Here is a 17686-nt window from a genome sequence, read left to right on the forward strand (position 1 = left end):
TGACGTTTCAATTCACTTGCATGTTAAACTGCGCCATCTGAAAGTGAAACAATATTTCTTGTCAGGTGCATACTGGTAAAGAAATCGCAAACGGAAAATCTTTTCTATAGCATTTCTTGGCCTATCTTTTTGCCCATTTCTTTTCAGGTCGATACTAGGCTTAACGCCGTGTCTATTTTTATTGGCGTCGCAGGACATTATGGCACGAAGCAAACAACCCCTTGGTTTAAACGATAAGATTCTAATGGTTAAAAATATGGCAACACTGCCGCCATCGCAAAATGTCGCGCACGAAACTCGCGATTTTTCTCATTCATTTCAAAGCAGTCGTGTGAGTCGGTTGTTAGTTTGCGAGTTGAATGTGCGGTCGGAATTCTCTTAGCGGTTTTCTTCTTGCTATGTGCGTTACGTAAGCCTACTCTCTCTTTCTAGCGAGTGAGGTACCGTGAGGTTTGAAAGGTATATTGTGTGTGCGCGAAAACGAGAAGTACTGTGCCGGAAAAAAATCGGTGGTGGAGCGCTAGTGTTCTTTTTATATCGTGCACGGAAGAATAAAAAATTGAAACTCGTTTTCTTCATCGACAAAAATAAATTGTAACAGTTACAATAAATCATCGACGGAGGAATCGTATCTGAAGTTGGTTCGCTCGAAAAGAATAGCACCTGGCGAAACGATCGTGTGGAACAAATCGGATTTCAAACTTCGCAATAACTACGATGCTGAAGGTATAAAAAGCCAGTGGATTGCAATTTTTAAACCCTGTCTTGTATTGAAAGCAGTTGTGAATCCTGAAGAAAGGTGGTGTGTGCGAGAAATTTCCGAGCATTTTCTTCCTTTTTGAGATTACGGGTCAGAGAGTGTGCTTCCTCCATCTTGATTTTCACTTCGGTCGGGAGCGGATCCCTTTCCACCTTCCTACCTAGTCTATAATTCGACAACTTCATACACTTTCTGTGTATTGGTCGGCTATCTCACACAGACACGGCCAGACAGAGGGCCAAGCGAGTAAACTAAACGCAAGCACTCAGACTAGCGAGGCCGAGGATATTCGAACTATCAAAGTTAGTGGAAGTTGCCTGGAATTACGTTTGTAAATATAAAAGCCACATCGCGATTGATCGGAGTACGAATTTTAGTGTTCAACGAGTGTTTCCTTCCTGAATCGTGCTGACACCGTGCGGTCGTGCTGTTTCACAGTTAAGCGATTCTGCAAAATACTGAAACCCTTGCTGAGGGAGGATCGAGTGAGCGAGAAAGAGAGAAAGAGCGCGCGTATACAGTTCGAGTGAGTTTTTATCTGTATTTTAATTATGTTTGTACTTTACGGATACGAAAGTTATCCTGAGGGAAGTTTAGATAATGAAGTAATAACATTGATCCTTTTTGACCTTCTCCAGCGTTTATTTTAGCCAAGTGCAAAAAATTATTGATTGAAGATGATGGTAAACATTGATTTTGTATTCGTATCGATGTAGGTACTGCCCTACCCCGTAACAAAGTGACAGTTATTAACAGTTTCCCATAACACCCGCCAGTGTCAAAAATGTCGCGACGATCGTTTTTACGTGCCGTTCAAAATTAACGCACCTTCGATTTCCAAAGGAAATGTTAATTTTTGTTACGTTAAATGTGAACGCAAAAAGCTGTCTGGACAACGATTTGAAAAGTGCGTGTTGATTATTTCAGCATCGTTTCATGTTTTCGGTAAAACTGTTTGAATTATTGGTGGGTTGTTTGATTGATTTGTTTACAAGATAAAAAGCGGTATTTATTACAAGATTGTCACTCTTGTGTACGAGTTGTCTGCTGTAAAGTATTTAAATATTGCGTGTTTCATTGAAAGTTATCCGCTGCGCAATTCAAAATGAAATGCTCTTTCATGATTGCTGGATCGATTTTGTCATTAACAGAACAAATTAAGCAAAATTCAAGAGTAAATCCAAGCAATTGAGATCGTTGCAGTTGTACAAAAACACTCTGTTACATGACAGAACCAAATAGAGCATGTTATTATGACAGAAGAACCAGTTATGCTGCTATTGTCATTACCACGGAAACGTTTTGATACTTGACATAATGTTGTCAGTTCGTAAAGTACTCTATTGAAATAATAAACCAATTCAGATCTTATATGCACAAGGGATTTTTTGCCAAAACAAATGATAATAAACTCTTTCTACGATATTTACGCCGCTTTCAAACATCTGTCGTGAACCATGAACCAGCAGTTTTAGGTACGTTTGATTAGTATGGGAGCTGTCACATTGTTACCGGGTTGGTACTGCCACTGCGTCAATTTGTATAAAAAGAATTGAGTTTGCATCTCTAGTTTCTTTACAAATGATATTACAATAGAGCAAATCGACATACATTTGTTTTTTTTTTTTTTGACGTAGGACTGCATCTTTGCTTACTCTACTGGGTAGCACTTATTGAAAACGAAAACAGAACTGTAGTAACGTTTGAATGAAAGATTTCAAGCATCAACTTTTTTATCACTGCATGGAATTTCATCGTCAATATGTCGGATAAAAAAATGACCAGCAATTTTGTTATGTAATAATTGTAACCATTGTGCAATTGCTAAATATTTGAAATAATCAAAATGCATGTTTTTCAGTTTTTGTTAGTTTTTCAACCAATCACATGCAAGCACATTTTTTGCTTCCCTTGCCCCAGATGACAATTTTATACCTGTATCTGCAATTTCGTTCGCTTCGATTTCAGAAAAAAAAACCATCCCGTCCCGATTATTTTTTTCTACCGAGCTTAGATGAAGTTGATATCTTGAAAGTAATTAATAGCGAGTAAGTGCACAACCTTCAACTAATTTGATCGATCGGTCAGCAAGATCTAACCAAAGCTGATGTCTCGTACGAAAAAGTAAATAACAGAATGTCATATTCCTGTGTATTATACGCAGTGATCCTTAAAATAAGCCTGCTAGTTTTGACGTAGGACTACGTCTTTCAGGAAGCTAGCTGGTATAGGGTGTCATTCCAAAAAATCTTTCTCGAAAAGTGGTCAGGCTTTGAAAGCTAATAGCTTATTGGTTTCCAGAACGATTTTCAATATTTTTACACCAATCGATTGGAAAATCTGAGAATTGGCCCAAATGAAGAAAAGTATAGTTTCTTGATGTTGAACTATTGAAAAATTAAAATAATGATCCTATGTTTTACCAGAATTCTTGCTTCGTGATTGGTTGGAAGATTCTTTACGATGATCTAAACCTATACCAATTTGAGATCTGTGCTTAAGAAGTAAGCCAAAACAAGTGACCAAGTTTCCTCATTTCAACAAGATTTCTAGACACCGCGATTAAACCTAGACCATTTTGATGTTCTTGCTTGGGAAGTACGTCAGAAAGAGTGACAAAGCCCCCTCGTGCCAACAGATTTCTTACGAACGCGATTAAATCTACTCCAATTTGATGTCTGTGTTAGGGAAGTGTGCTAGAAAAAATGACAAGTTCGTTGTCCGAACAGATCGCAAATTCTTTACTGCGAGACGATTAAACCTAGGCGAATTTGATATCTGTGTTGGAAAAATGTGCTACAGCTGTTAGTGTTCGGTTATAATATGACTATGAATACGTATGTTTTCCGTTTCATTAGAAGTGTAGTGAAAAGATGTGCTGTTGATAAAATAGGATTGAATTGGTAAAATCCCTTCAGCATGGGGAACCATGCGTAATAAAAACAATCTTTAATTTCTGTAAGGTAGCAGGAAAGCAATAGTTTGTGTTCTTGATTTTGTTAAATTGTTTTCAAATGCACATAGAAATAACTCTGAAATCTTTTGAAGATTGAACGTATGCAATGTTACCACTTTGATAAATGTTACATACAACGCATGTAGCATGTATATATGTTGCATATAGCATGTATAAATGAAGAATCGAATGATTACAAACATGGATACATGCTACTATCACTACAAAGAGACATACGTAGTCCTGCCTCACCTATATATGCGGTCGTGTCCTGTTTTTTTTCCCGTGTTGGGGACTTACCACCGCGACCATTATTTTGATCTATTGTGGTGTGTCCTCTTTTAATTTACGCCATGTCGTATCGGTGAGCTATCAAAGTTTGATGAGCCACCTCAACTACTGTCGGCATTTATCCCAATCAGGTGATGAAGTTTAGGTCGTGTCCTGTACACAACCCCTCTGATTTTTGTTCCTGAAATCCTGAGTTGTAGGTATTTATTCTGGCTCATTGTATCAATTAGATGATGGTAAATCTTTACCTAATTTTTTTCATGTTGCGTCTGATAATTGGCAGAGGTCACAGAATTAAGAAAACTTACGAGATCTAATGAACATTCGCTTTCTGGTATCAGTTCGCTAGCAGGATTGTGTATGTACTTCGAAACTTGTTTGTACTTAGAAAAAATCTTGATACTTGTTTAGTATCTTCGATTACGTCGTACAGATTGTTTACTTAATTCCTAATTTTAACGCGGGATTCTAAAAATAAATACATTTCTGGACAGAGTAAGATCGAACAAATTATAAACTTCATTGAAAAAACGACAGATAATGAGCAGAGAGTTTCTCAATGCTACATAGATTTTTTTGAAAAGTTACGCGAGAATTATTAATACCGCAGTTTGTCCGAATTACGACTAGTGATGTGCAAAACGGATCAGTAGACTGATCGGATCAGAGCCGGTTTATTTAGTCAAGGATCCGGATCTTCGGAACGGTTCCTCGGATCTTTAGTTACACTGAACATCTTTAGTTACACTGGGGTTTTCCCTACTCTTCAGGCAAAAGTTTAGAAAAAGAGTCAATAACTATAACAATAACTCTGAAAAAGATTCTACGGAGATTATGGCCGCGCATGCTTTACGTGCACGCGTTTCTCGTACAAGCTAGTACTTTCAAACGGGTTTTCCCCGTTTTTTCTCATTTTGTTGAAATGCGTTATGCCTACGGAGACATTTCCATTCAAACCCAAATTTGAATTTATTATTAAAGCGTGCGAAGAATAGAGCCATTAGGCCGTTTGAATAAAACAGTTTGCTTTGCTTTTCCCGTTTAAATCGGATGGGAGCATTTGTTCTAGCTCTTTTATTCATACGGCCTATTGTCTCTGATCTTGTTTTATCCTGCCTTGTCAGTAGTCTGCCTTCATGACAGTAACCTGAAATAGAGTGAAGAGAACGAACTACTAGATAAGCCATAAAATGAAATTCTAGGCAGAACTGTCAGCGAAATAAAACCTAATGAAGTTCGCTGCAAACTAAAGGTCGTATGAGAAGATCCGTGTCTTAAAAGAGAAGATTCACGGATCAGTCATTCTTTTTACGGATCCGGATCTTTTACATGGATCAGGAGCGGATTGCCCATCACAAATTACGACTCCTAGACTTGCGAATTAGAATTATGGATGGATCCCCTGTAGCAGGAAACATTTTGTATTGGTACTAGCGGTTAAAGGCAGTGGTGATTGGTAATGCAAGCGAAATGGCACTGTTCTTCAGAAAAATTGGTGGTAGGCCAATCTGTTCCGGGTCCTTTCGTTAAGATCTTTGCGCGCTTTGTGGAACGGTGTATGCGTGTGTGTTTTGTCGCTGAACGGGTGATGTGTCACTGAATATGCCCTCAAAATTGTAACAAACAGATTGACTGCTTCCGAGTTCAAGTGAGAAGTTGTTTTCTCGAAGCTGTCCGACGAAGAAAGATTGTTGCCGGTTTCCCGTTTCTTACACGCAGTTGACAAATCACTAAAAATTTAGTTACTCTTTATTGGAACTCCTGCTCAGCCGCGACCACGAGGGCATAACAGAAAAGTACTGCTTGTCTCATGTCATTCCAAAAAAGTTTTGGATGACGCGGCAACTGTTCCGTCAGTGGGTTTTATGACGAATTTCTTCCGACAACTAGGAAATTTTTATCTGAGCATGGTCTAGAGTCTAAAGCATTGCTTGTGCTTGATAGTTGCACTAGTCATTACAATCTGGATAATTCTTTATGAGATATGATTCAAGTAATTTACCTTCCTCCAAAGGCAACGTCGGAGTTGCAACCGATGGACCAAACGGTCATCAGTGCAGTAAAGCGGAAATACAAGAGGAAACTTACGTTAAGGCTAACTCTTGAAAACGAGTATTTGACAGTCGAAGAGCGTTTGAAAAAGGTTACTCTTCAGCAATTTCATGGTTGGTATCTTGGAACGAGATTTTTACGGAAATGATCCGAAACTCTTAGAGAAAGTTATTAGAAAATTTGGTGACCGACGGTGGCTACGAAGATGAGAATGTGTAACCATAAGGATTTCCAGACACTAGCTCTGGCTATCGATAATCTGGCTGGAAGAATAACAACTGAAATAGACCTTGATCTTTGGATGATCAGGTGTATGATGTCAATTATAATCCAGATTGGATTACCAGAGAAGTTATCACGGACGAAAAGATTGTGACATCTGTGCTAAATAAAGATCAACTGACTACGCAAAAGGAATGGCTGAAAGAGGCGGAGAATAGTAGCAACTATTTTGATATCTCCACTATCAACTCAGAAGAACCGGCTTTTGGCGACGCAATCTCGTCAATTCGTTTTATGAACTAAGATGCAGCTGAAACTTGCCGCCTAAATGCTCTACGTACAAAAATTATTGAAGCTGAATGGATAAAACGAATGCGTTGAGACATTTTTTGGGATAGGGTGTCATTCAAAAAAATCGAAAAAGGTGAGCGTCTCGAAAATATGAAAGATTTTGAACACTAATAGCTCTGCCAATTATGAATAGATTTTCATGGTTTAGATACCGATCGACTCGTAATACATGTACTGCCGTGAATCGCATAACAGTCCCATTTATATAGGAAACTCCATAGAAAATGGGACTGTTATGCGATTTGCGGCAGTGTAGCAATTATGTGATTCCTATTATAACTTTCTTTGTAAATTACGAATGAGCGAAAATTAACGAAAAGTTTCAAGGTTTAATATCCCCATACATTTTCTTCGCTATCGCCTTGCTTCACAGACAGGGACGACAGTTAAATACAGGTCGGACTCGATTATTCGGGTAAAAAAAATTTTTTTATAATTTTGAACTTGAACATAAACATATTTTAAAAAAATTCATCCGGATAATCGTGTCCGACCTGTACACCATCTGTTTCGATTACTTTATTTTTAGAACAAAAAAAAACAAAACCCTCTCGTCTCAACAGGTCGAAGAATCTTTACGATGTTTAAACCTACATCAATTTGATATCGGTGCTTGGGAAGCATGCCAGAACCAAACCACCTCTTTTCTTCAACCGTTCGTTTGAGCATTTATCCTAGTTCAATTTGATGTCCTGAAAGTAAACCATTTTGTTAGTGTGAAACTACCCTTCTCTTTCGACCGAGTTTATCTTTAAACATTGAATGTAGTCCAAACTGATGTCCTGAAAGAGAAACGTCATAGTGTGTGAGCGGTAATCCTTTCCTTTTGCCAGATTGTACCCATATGGGTACTGCAAGAATTGGTTCGGAATTTTTGTTTAACAAGAAAACGGCTGAAGCGATATTTGTGGATGTGACGTAACGCAGCAATTCTCAAAGCGAGGAAAATCAACGACTTTTATCCAAGAATAGTTTTGAACGTTTCATTTGCCACTTTGCGTCAGTTAGTTGCCTGCAATTCTTTACATAGATTCAATTGTCAAACATTGCATTTAGATTTCTTTCGAAAATGATGGACAAGGCAAGGCAGAAGGGATTCTTAGTGATGCTAATGTTTATTTGACTGTCAACTCAGCATAAGGCAGTAAGGTACAAAGCATTTTGTAAATTACTTTAACTTATTTTTAGCTTCAATCATGAAAATGAATAAAATGATGTAAAAAAAATATCGACTTGCAAGTATTTGGATTTCTCAACCTGCCGCAGAGTTAAGCCATTTCAACAGAACAATTTTTTGATATCAATATGTATATATATATATGGAAATAGTGTTTGATGTTGAAGATTTGAGACGCTTTTAACATCAATTTAAAAATCGAATTTTCTCAGCCAGCAGTTAGTCTCAACAAACCCCATGTATGCTGCATGTAGCATGTATTATATCCATGAAGAATCGTATTACATACATGGATACATGTTACTATCGCTACAAAGAGACTTACGTAGTCCTACGTTACCTATGCGGTCGTGTCTTGTACACAACCCCTCCGATTTAAAAAAAATTAATTTCTGCATTTTAAACTGCACTGTCAGAAATGACGTTTGACTTTGTTTTAGATGGGATATAATAGCCCAATTAACGAGAGCTAATAAATCTATTTTATCGTTAATAAAAAAACGAGAGCCCGATTAAAACCTTGCCCAGTTAAAAATAGCCCAATGAACAAAAGTTGGCTGTAGTCCGGAGGAAAAACAAATTGGGATTTCATACAGGTATGATTGGCAATCTATACTCCATCACCCCGTGAATGAATGCTGGTCAATCCATTTTGATTAAGAAGAGCATAGTCGAAAGATGATCCTTCAGTGTTGTCGATCGATGTCAGCTCTAAGTCACGTTTCGTTAACGCAAGTACGTCATATTCAACTAGACAGCACTAAAGGCATTCGAGCATTTTTAGTACGCAAACTCCTGACGCAAACGTTTTGACAGTGTACAAAAGAATTACGATCGCCAGCCGCACCAGAGTGTGACATCAGGCTACTAACTAGCATATCCGCTGGTGGTCCACTACTAGCATTGCTCGTATCGGGCTAAGCAACCGATACGATAAAAAGCAATATCAGGTTTCAAAAATTCGGAATGCCTAATGTACTTATCTGACGTGTAGGCTGAAGCGCTCCATCAGCACTCCCACATATCACCGGGGCGACTAACGAACGCTGGCTCCAATTGCTCGACTGTGGTGAGGGACTCTGTAGTTTCCATCATGCCAATATTTGGAATCGTGAATGCGGAAACACCCGAATTTGGCTTGTTGATCCAGTGATGGGCTGCTAAAGACTGGTGGAAGGGCTGGGTAAAACTGGAGAAGGATTCAGGCGGCAACGGATTCGATTGGAACATCTCTATGCTCGAGCATAGGGTCGGGGGTTCCAAGATTGCTTGCATTCCGATAAGGGCAGTTTGTAGGTTAATGGTTGGGTCCAGTGTTAAGCCCACCTTCGTATGGTCCAAATTTCTCATACAGCATCCCTTTCGTATTCGCTCTTATTTATTCATGCACTGCGACGAGTTTTTGCAAGTGTATTTACCCGCGGTCGTCGCTCACGTTCATCATTGCAGCCCGAGCAACTGATACTAATCCCTCGCGATGTCTCGCTCTCCAACCCACATAGAGAATCGAGGGCGTGAAATGAAGAAAAAAGTAATGCAAAATCTGTGTCTCAGCGCCAACGTGCTACTAGCTATCACGAGCAGCTGGCTGCTTACGAATTGTTTGCCTCGTGAGTGAGCGATGCAGAAAGACGCTACGAGGCTGTGCGTTCGCGAGTGTGTAGGTAGCAGAAAGTCTGCACACAGCAACGGCGGCTATTTGTCGTACGTTTGTGTTAGTGGCGTAAGCGTTGGGTGCTATGCTTCTTATACTTGCTGGCGAGAGAGTTGGCATCTTTTGCTTTTTGCACGATTTTCAACATTGGTTGGGTTTTCTCGATGATGGATGCCTAAACGGTGATCGATACACTGGACGGGCTACGGGGTCGGAACGACTGAAGTGTGCTGGCAGATGCATCTTTTCTGCATACCGATCGGACCCGTTCCGATTCGCATCCCGTAGTGCGGCTGAATAATGATGAAATGACAACGCTGCTCGCAGTAACTAGGGTTTGTAGCGGGTTCGGAGCAATGGAATCACTTTTATGGGTTGTTCACATTGCAAGCATTCTTCGACGAGATTGGTAACGGCTCCCGTCTTTACACTAGAAACAGTTGCTAGGTCTTTAGCAGTAGATGGCTTAGTGCCACCGAAAAACGGTTTAACGCCTTTGAGGGCCTCACCAGGACGACGTTTCTTTGGAAGGGCATCACCGATGGGCAGGGATGAAAAAAAAATCGCTTTTAGCGATCAAGATCATAGAAGCGATCAGATTCAGATTCATTGACATCACTACTTGTAAGCGACGAACACTGTCGGGATCTGTACAGATTATGACAAGCCTCATGTCAGAGCATGTTCATTGCATGATTGCGTTGAGAAATATAACAGATACAGACGATTGGTTGTGTGCATCATATGATATTGTCATTCAACATGTGTGACCTTTTTTTCTCGCAGCTAGGTAAGATGTAGCACTGTGTTCGACTACTGAGACTGTTTAGAGAACAATATTTTGTGATCAACGCTAAACATTCACTGTTAGTCATGATCTGTGCGAGTGGCGATAAGTCACAGATTTTATCGAAACCACTGATCTTCCATCCCTGCCGATGGGTAATCTTGAGCTTAACTATGATAGCAGAGCTTTCTTGAACTTTCTTGGTGGACTGCTCCATATGCTAAACTGTTATCTAAAATGATCTTCAATTCATTATTCATTGCTTTGTCATGAATACACTGAACGGTTCATTGGATGTACACAGATATGACCAACGATTTCGCTGTTCGGTGATTTAGGGAGGTTGATTGGAAGGGTCTATGTAACGTCAGGCGAACCGCAAGATAATTACTGCGGACCAATTTGGTTTGTTTTACTAATGAATGAACTGCTTATATGACAGTCGTTCAAATCGACTACCGGGGCTTACCGTTAGCTGCAAGGTCTATCGAATAATAACAGATGCTCGGAATCCAAAACGGAACGTAACAACACAGCTTTGCTTTGGTAGTATCGCATTTTTGCAAAGCTTTAATCGTTGCGGAATGGTTATAACATTTAGATTTCTCGCGCAGCTCTTTGAGAGCACCTAAGTAATAATAGGAGATTGTCTTCGTGTTAATGTTTTATTATCTTAGCCGTTAAGTCAATGAAATGTATTAGTTAATTTTCGAGCCAACGTTTCAATCCCGATTTGGATCATCTTTAGGGCTTCCGAGATCTGTATTTATGCGGTCATTCCCGGATTGACTTGAAAAGCGACTTTGTTTAAAAACCATCTTGCACAGATTTAAGTTAGCATTACAGCTTCGACAGTTCTTTTGAATAGTTTTGACTAGCACTAATAAAGATTACTCATATCGAATTGGTCGATGTTAAAAAAAATTAGTTCGTTTGAACTCTTTAAATTTTAAATTCTCAAAATCAAGTTTGCTGCCATGGCTGGAAACTGGGATCGATGTTATTCTTCTAATCTTTTTCCCACTTTTTCCTTTATATTATAAACTGTAATCAATCTAATGTATTTTTTGTCCTTCCTTTCTGGGCGTAACACTTCCGGACAACAGAGTAAGTAATACCCTACGGACGAAATCAATCTTTCTCTGTACGGAGGAGCAGTAACTAAACGTAGCGGAACCACAACAACGATGGATACCGATAATACAGGAGATTCTCTAGGCGTTGGAATGGCCGGAGCCGTTCTGGTCGTCGAAGAAGAAGGAGAGGAAGCGGTTGAGCTACCGCTGGAAGACGACGGCACTTTGTCGCTATCGACGTTACAGGCCCAGTTCTACGGAGCGTGCGGCCTTAAATATCGTAATCCGGAAAATAAAGCAATCCGTGGCGTTCGGTTGAACGATAACAAATTGCACCCATTTTCGCCAGAGCAGGGCTGGGGCAATCACGTTTACATATGTGTGTTCCCGAAGGAGAACAAACGCAAGAGCGACGATAAGCTGGAAAATTCTACGCCAAAGACGAAACGTATCGAGAACAAGTATCGTACAACGACGGATTTGATTGTGCTTGGATTGCCCTGGAAGACGACTGAGGAAGCACTGCGTGAATATTTCGATACATTCGGTGAATTGCTGGTTGTTCAAATCAAGAAGGATCCCAAAACTGGTCAATCCAAAGGCTATGGATTCATTCGCTTCGCCAATTTTGGGTCTCAGATGAAAGCCCTTTCCAAGCGTCATTTGATTGATGGACGTTGGTGTGACGTTAAGGTACCAAGTAGCAAAGATCAAATGCAACATCAGATGCCAAGCAAAATCTTTTTGGGCCGTGTAACGGAAGAAATGACAGCGGACGATATTCGCGAATACTTTAGTAAGTACGGCGAAGTTACGGATGTTTTCATCCCGAAGCCATTCCGTGCGTTTGCGTTTGTTACTTTTATTGATCCTCACGTCGCTCAAAGTCTGTGCGGGGAGGATCATTTGATTAAAGGCGCGTCGGTATACGTATCGACAGCTTCGCCTAGACCAGAGCATAATCGAAATCAGCAGAAAAATCAGATGGGCGGCAATATGTCCAATTACGATGACCGCGGACGTGGTTCGAGTGGATCGGATTACGGTGGTCCACAGTCGCATTCGAATATGAACAGTAACTATCACCACGGAAATGGCGGTGGAGGCGGTGGGTACAACAATCTACCGAATCAGCCTATCTGGAACTATAATGAATATTCCCAGCAGAATCGCCAGAACAACAGCAACATGGACAATATGCCCAATCTACAAGCGCTGGGTTTAAACTCAACAGGCCCTGGTCCGAACGGCGGAGGTCAGGGAAACGGCGCAGGCCTTCACGGGGGCCACCACGGCTCGAGCGGGGGGATGGGGGGCAACCATCTGAGTGGTGGAAGTGGGACGGGTGGAGCGGCCCCTGGTGGTAATAGTGGCGCTCCTGGAGTGATCGGAAATCACGGCGGTCCGGGTGGGGGCAACATGAATCTGAACCAGATGCCCATTAATCCGGCCATTATTGCGGCGGCCCTCAGCCAGTGGAGTTTGATCGGAAATCAGATGCATAACAATCCGCAGGGATCGGGAGGTCCTGGCGGTCCCGGTGGAGCGCAGAGTGGTAACGCTTCTGGCCCGGGCAACCAGTCGGGACCGGGCGCTGGAGCCCCCGGAGGTCAGGAGTATCTACCGTGGAACGGATCAGGTAATGGGAATGCGGCCGCCGGAGGTCCTAGTGGAAGAGGAGAACAAAATCGACAGTAGAACAGTTATGACTAGTTTTCCTCTTCAGCTTTTATGATGCGCACTTTCATTTAGGTACACACACACGCGCCCCCCTTTTCATACACAAACAAACACTTAAGAATTGACACATAGAATATTTAACAAATGACACTTTGATATTTTGTGGTAAAAGTTTATATTTCAACTGATTGGCGATTCGATTACGAAACCAAATTATAGAAAGGTTTAAAACAGAAAAAAAAACGTTTTAGCCAACTGAAATGCAATGCATGAGTTTTTTCTTCCCCTTATTTTAACCAATTTTTGATTTAAGTTTTAATCATGCGATTGATTGTGTTCGGTTGTGTTGAAATTGACTAAAGATTCAACCTATCTGTCTGTGTGTGATTGCGAATTGTTCTTTTCCGGTTCCAAGCAGACATGATAAGGAAAGAGTCGCGCGCGCGGTCGGTAAAGCAGTTGTTGATTGTTCAATTGGAAGCAAAAAAAATCATAGAAACTATTACATACGTATCTCTTCTTTGCCGTCACTGCAAGCGACAGGAAATGATCCTTTTTTTATACCTCTAGGCAGTCTGCTCGGGAAGAGGCAACGTGCGCGTGAGAGAGATTATGAATAAGTTCGTACCTCGCTAGGAAGATAACGGGTTGTTTCGCTACTGCGGAGACAGCGACACGGGGCGGCGGCGCAACAATCAGATCAAAAATGAGTCGAGTTGAGAGTGTTTCTTTTGCGCGCAAACGTGAGAGTGAGTGAGTGAGTGAGCTCTGCTGCCGAGAAATGTCTCTATCGGCTGCCATAGGACGGACGGTCGGACACATGCCGATAAAGCAGTTTTATTCTTGTTATTATCAACACATACTATGAACATTTACACCACACCACACAAACACAAGACAGAAAAGAGAAAAACAATAGAGTAAACAACAGCAAGTGTGAAGAACGATGACAGAACTTAGACATAATTATCAAGCAAGGCAGGCGAGAAAGTCAAGTCAAATGCTCTAGCTAATAACTTCGGATTGATTGATTGATTGATGTGAGTGTTTAAGATGTTCTTTTTTGACTTTATTTTTGTTGCATTACACTACTTCTAGAATATACGGAAAAAAGAGCATACAAGTAGAGACCCATGCGAGAGAAAATGAGCATTAGAAGAAAAACAACTTTACAGTAGATGTTAAGAGAAATCGAATTAAATTCATGAAAAACTTCACTTATTTTCTAATATAATACTATTGATAAAAGAAAATGAAACTACAAACTATAATAAATTATTATTATATGATAAAAAAGAGCAAAAAGGGTAGAGTTGGTGCGGTGAAAGAATGATTATTAAAAATATAGCTGAGGAGGAAGTGCTGCCAGATGGAAATAAATGAAACAGAAAAAAAACAAGAATTATGAATGTGTTGGTTGATGTAGCAGTAATTGAAAAGACCGCAGATATAAAAGTGAATAAATATTACTGTATTTGTTTGATGAGTGTGTATCTTCTCCCTAGCGCGTATATCCCCAGTAATTAGAACAAGAGCGATGAAATGATAAATAATATAACAAAAAATGAGAAAAAAATAAGTGTAAAAATTGTACAATTAATGTTTTATTTGCGATATGTTTTGATTCAGATGTGTTTGAGAAGTAAGAAAGAAAATCCAAGTTTTGGTTTGTAACCACCGGTTAACGTTGAGGACTTATTGGGGACTTCGGTGGCTGTTTTGAAAAATTTCGACGATGGTCTTTCTTAAAACAATAACCGTGAACTGAAATTTACATTGGAAGTTTGATTATATTTTTGTTAAATGATTTTTGTTTATTAGCAAACTAATTACTGATTCTTAAAAGTTTGTCAATAGCTCGATTATGAGCACCGGTACGAAGGATTGTCCGTTTCCCTTGCGGTGTTTGCGGTGGGTTCTTCTATAGCACCGAAAGGATAGCATGATAGTGAAAGCGTGAACAAAAACTGCAATATGTACGTTGATTTTTGATGGTTGATGCTAGTGATGATGATTATGATGATGTTGATGATGATGCACAGGGTTATAATCGTGAGTGAAACTATGATGATGATGATGATGATGATGATAATAGGATGCAAGAAGTGACGATATTTGCGGGACTGCGCGGGACGAGAGCGAACCGAACGATTGCGACGATTGACCTGAGAATGTGAAATGCGGTTGTGATGGAAGTGCGAGATGTAAGTAAATGATAGCGTTTAAGCACTAAGCAGCAGCAAATTAAACTTTCTATGTTTTAACCGTTTTTCATCCCTTTTTTACTGAATTTACTTTTCCACATTATTCGTTCTTCCTAGTGTGATTTCTTTTTTGATGTTTATTTTTTCTGCTTCCTCACTTTACAACACTCAGAATATATTCGAAACGTTTGAGTTTTCGTTACCCTGTTTTTCCATTTTACACAAAATCCATTCTTGGCTGTCCGAAACCAAAGACAACCCGACAAAAAGCTGTGATATGGAAAGTCAAGATGGAAGCAGACATACTTTTATTGCGAGCGTGATTCACCCTTTGTCCGTCGTGTTTGGTTGCGTTGTTGCTTGTGAACTTTATTTTTACGCTCGATATCACTTCACTAACCGAGTACTAATGAAAACATTCTATTTTCATTTTTTTTCCTCTAATTTCAACAGAACGCGGTAGCTCTGGTGACTGGTGGCGCATCCGGTCTGGGACGTGCAACAGTGGAACGCTTCGCCCGGACTGGAAGTAAGGTGCTGCTCTGTGATTTGCCTACCTCTAAAGGCAACGAAGTTGCTAAAGAACTAGGAGACAATGTAGTCTACGTGCCGGTTGATGTAATGTTACCTTAAAATGCCACAATTACCAACTTGTTAATGTCTAAAATTATTCCCTTAGGTTCTCTCGGAGCAGGATGTAACAAGCGCCGTGGAGTTGGTGAAGAGCAAATTCGGTCGGTTGGATGTGGCTGTAAACTGTGCCGGTGTGGCCGTTGCCATCAAGACGTACAACTTCAACAAAAAAGTGCCTCACAAGTTGGAAGATTTCCAGCGAGTGCTGCTGGTCAACACAGCCGGAACGTTCAACGTGATTCGTTTGTCAGCCGGCCTAATCGGTGAGAATGAACCGAACAAGGATGGACAACGTGGTGTGATTGTTAATACGGCCTCGGTGGCAGCGTTCGATGGCCAAATCGGTCAAGCGGCGTATGCTGCCTCGAAAGCTGCTGTCGTCGGAATGACGCTGCCGATTGCTCGAGACTTAAGTACGCAGGGAATTCGTATCTGTACGATTGCACCAGGATTGTTCAACACACCGATGCTGCAGGCTCTGCCGGAGAAAGTGCGTGCGTTCCTGGCGAAAACTGTTCCATTTCCGCAGCGTCTCGGTGATCCATCTGAGTACGCTCAGCTGGTGGAATCGATCGTCGAAAATCCGCTACTTAACGGTGAGGTTATCCGGCTGGATGGCGCTCTGCGTATGATGCCTTAGAGAGAGCTGCGAAATAGCATGTATTTTTATCTACGAAACGCAATAAGACCGAAAACCAGATGCATTTATTAGGAACTAGTTGACGAGAAATCGGTCGTATGACGATCATTGCCTGTTGGTGTGCCAAACAGTGCATTGTTATTAGTTTTTTTAACATCTTGTAGCAGGTGTGGTTTGGAATAAAGTTACATTTGAGAGGTGTGAGATTTCCTAACCCGGCAGATTTTATCCGGTGTGTCGAAAGTGAACAATTAATTTTTTGACGTTGGTTTACTATATACTGGGTAGCATTTTGTAGAAACGAAAACGGAACTGTAACTGTAACTGTTTGAATGAAAGATTTCAAACATCAATAACATGGAATTTAATCGTCAATATGTTGTTGGATAGAAAGAATGTCCAGCTAATTTGTTATGTGATGATTGTAACCATTTTGTAATTGTTACAACAGTCAAAATTGATTGAAAAAAAAGTTTTTCATCTTTCATTTGTTAACTAATCATATGCAAGTACATACCCCTATTCTACCTTTCGCGCAGATTGGTTTTTCGAACGAAAGTGGTTGGTATTCTTTATTCCGCCAGCAAGATCGAATAGGCGAGACAACTCGCTCGAAACAAGTCGAATGAAATAAAGATTCATTCGAAATACGGTATATTGGTGAAAATTTTTGTTAACGTTACCATGCAGAAAATCGCCAATAGAGCATACTTTTGCCACATTGCGTGTCTCTTCTAGTAGTCGCAGGTCGATCAGCATGCAACGGCTTTTATAGCTGGGTAAGTTTCTTGGCATTGGCGGAACTAGTGTTTATTTCTAGGGGAGCTACAGCCCCCTGCATTTTTTTGACCATTTTATTTCGTTAGCTTATTAAAATTAAATACACATTAATGCATTGGATCTTATAACAGTGGTTCAACCCTTCAATTAATCTTTAGTTTTTATTATCTAGAGTTATCTAACTACAATTGGTCGGTGTTAAGTCAGACCGAACCAAGTGACAAAACTCTGATTTCGAGAAAAACGCGTTCAAAGATTGCTGCTCTGTATGGTTTATAGTTATCAACCGTTCGGTATCGTTTCATAACTCTGGTTGTTTGCAACATTTATGTAGTCTGATTAGACTAAAATGTAGCTTAAAAAGTTTTTGATCTTTTGCTGTCATGCTGGTTCGGTCTGATTTAACACCGTCCAATAGGACAT

General features: G+C 40.3%; 2 protein-coding genes across 2 annotated transcripts; both read left to right on the forward strand.

Moving 5' to 3' along the window:
- The first annotated feature begins 331 nt into the window (after positions 1-331).
- LOC128735250 (3-hydroxyacyl-CoA dehydrogenase type-2-like) lies at positions 332-16675 on the forward strand. The gene is made up of 3 exons (XM_053829748.1): positions 332-726; positions 15664-15828; positions 15890-16675. Exons 1-3 carry the CDS (start codon positions 718-720, stop codon positions 16481-16483), a joined length of 768 nt encoding a protein of 255 aa, XP_053685723.1. The 5' UTR covers positions 332-717; the 3' UTR covers positions 16484-16675.
- On the forward strand, positions 720-14562 carry LOC128735239 (TAR DNA-binding protein 43-like). Its single transcript, XM_053829738.1, has 2 exons — positions 720-1286; positions 11357-14562. Exon 2 carries the CDS (start codon positions 11438-11440, stop codon positions 13022-13024), a length of 1587 nt encoding a protein of 528 aa, XP_053685713.1. The 5' UTR covers positions 720-1286; positions 11357-11437; the 3' UTR covers positions 13025-14562.
- Positions 16676-17686: the final 1011 nt, after the last annotated feature.

This window comes from Sabethes cyaneus, chromosome 1 (genome assembly GCF_943734655.1).
Source record: "Sabethes cyaneus chromosome 1, idSabCyanKW18_F2, whole genome shotgun sequence".
Taxonomy (NCBI): Eukaryota; Metazoa; Arthropoda; class Insecta; order Diptera; family Culicidae; genus Sabethes; species Sabethes cyaneus.